Source organism: Hippopotamus amphibius, chromosome 2 (assembly GCF_030028045.1).
Source record: "Hippopotamus amphibius kiboko isolate mHipAmp2 chromosome 2, mHipAmp2.hap2, whole genome shotgun sequence".
NCBI lineage: Eukaryota > Metazoa > Chordata > Mammalia > Artiodactyla > Hippopotamidae > Hippopotamus > Hippopotamus amphibius.
In genome coordinates, this window is record NC_080187.1 from 176,388,231 (window position 1) to 176,390,676 (window position 2,446).

The 2,446-nt window shown below is 36.1% G+C and overlaps 1 protein-coding gene across 1 annotated transcript; it reads left to right on the top strand.

The window, feature by feature from the left end:
- Positions 1–592: 592 nt before the first annotated feature.
- On the top strand, positions 593–1,531 carry LOC130846777 (olfactory receptor 4K15-like). Its single transcript, XM_057725216.1, has one exon. The coding sequence runs from the start codon at positions 593–595 to the stop codon at positions 1,529–1,531; it is 939 nt and encodes a 312-aa protein (XP_057581199.1).
- Positions 1,532–2,446: the final 915 nt, after the last annotated feature.

The following is a 2,446-nucleotide window of genomic DNA, read 5'->3' on the forward strand; positions in this document are numbered from 1 at the left end:
GTGCAATCAGCATCGGGGTCTCTTTTGGAACATGAACATCTTTTCTCATTTCATTTGATAAACAGTTTTTTCTCACAGTTTGTAAAAGACTTTGGTTCCATTTGGTCTGCTCATACGTATCACCTTACCAATAGATTTGTTTCTTAGAAGCAACTTTTCTGTGAGAAATAGAGCATTAGATTATTGCCCTGGATAGAGCCTGAAAAATGAAGAACTTCCAAATATATGTTAGGTCTATGCATGTTCCCTGCAGGAAAAGTAGACTTAAGTCTTGGAGAAACTGTTTATGGAATACTTTACGACTGACATTTTTCTCAAAATATTCATTTTGCATAACTATAAGAACTATACCTCTGATGGGTAATTCATAACCTGTCCTTCTATGTTTAATAAGTTCCCATGAACTAAGAAAGTGTGCCTACCATAAATTCAAGAAAATGTTATTTTCATTTTGGAATTTAGTACATTGCTAAGATTTAAACTTCGTACACGAGAAGTGTTTATCTGTTCTCTAGCACCTGAATATTAAGCGCTTCTTTCCATTCTAGAAACTCTCAGATCATCTCTTCTCATCGCATCAGAATTGTACTAAATGGAGGAAGCAAACCAGTCTGTGGTGTCCGAGTTTCTTCTTCGTGGACTTTGCAATTCAACAGAGATCCAGAACTTCCTCTTACTGCCATTTTCTACACTCTACCTGATGACTATCCTAGGCAATCTTTTTGTTGTGCTCTTAATCATCACTGACTCTCATCTCCATTCCCCAATGTACTTCCTCTTAGCCAATCTCTCATTTGTTGACTTCTGCCTTTCCTCAGTAACCACCCCAAAATTGACCACAGACTTCCTAAAGGAAAATAAAACCATCTCCTTTGGGGGATGCATGAGCCAGATTCTTTTTGTGCGTTTATTTGCAGGGGGTGAGATGGTACTGCTTGTGTCAATGGCCTATGACCGTTATGTGGCCATCTGCAAGCCACTCCATTACTCCAGCATCATGGACAGACAGAAGTGCATCTGGCTAGTTTTGATATCATGGATGATTGGCTTTGTGCATGCCATGAGTCAACTAGCTATGATTTTGGATCTTCCCTTCTGTGGATCCAGAATAGTGGACAGCTTTTTCTGTGATATCCCTCTGGTGATCAAATTAGCCTGCGTAGACACTCAAATTCTGAGAATGTTGATAAATGCTGACAGTGCAGTCTTAGCTACCACTTGCTTCATTCTCTTGCTGATCTCTTACACCTACATCCTGCTAACTGTTCGCCTTCGCTCCAAGGATGGGGCATCAAAGGCACTCTCTACCTGTACTTCCCACATCACAGTGGTGGTGCTGTTCTTTGGACCTTGCATTTTCATCTATCTGTGGCCACCTAGTATCACTTGGGTGGACAAGTTTCTTGCTGTGTTTTACACAGTAATCACACCTCTCTTGAACCCAACCATTTACACACTGAAAAATAAAGAGATTAAGAATGCCATAAAGAGACAGATAAGTCAGCATAAGGATTCAAGGAGTAATTTTTAGATCTTTAATCAGCAATTCCACTGTGTGCTCCCCAATTTGGAGATATTTTGACTTGCTAACTGAACTGAATATATGTTCGTATCTATAAGCTATAACTAGTCTCAGATATATGTTTTGTGTTTATTCCCATTAAGAATATATACTCAAAAATCCAGTACTTCTTTTTTAATTAATTTTTATTGGAGTATAGGTGATATACAAGGTTGTTTTAGTTTATGCCGTATAGAAAATGAATCAGTTATACATATGCATATATCCACTCTTTTTTAGATTCTATTCCTATACAGGTCATTACGGAGGATTGAACAGAGTTCCCTGTGCTACACAGTAGGTTCTTATTAGTTATCTATTTTATATGTAATAGTATGTATATGTCAACCCTAATCTCCCAATTTATCCCTCCCCTCGCTTCCCCGTTGATAACCATAAGTTTGAAAAATCCAGTACTTATGTTCTTACCATTTGGAGAGAATAAAAATTTGCCTATATATTTTTTGCATTTGACCAAATATTACTAGATGGTAATAATAAGAAGAAATATAAAAAATAATCATTTCTACTATTTATTAAATACTACCTTTATTCCCTACACCATGCTAATCATTTTACCTAATTTTTATGTATTACATAGTAAATCACTTTCATTTAATTATCAGTATTCTCATCTCTAGAAATACATGATTTACCCATCCTAACTCTAAATTATCTAGAGAGGATAAGGAATATATCTGAATGGTCTGCTTCCACTTGGAAAACAAAATACAAACGAATAAAACTATAAAACTTGTACTCCACAGTGTAATGCCTGTAATTCAGGTTTTCAAGTGCTAAATGTTGATTTAAAGGTGAAGCTTCCTGTGAAAACTTTTTCTTAAATACACAGGCATAAGGATTTTCAATGGTTTGAAACATTAT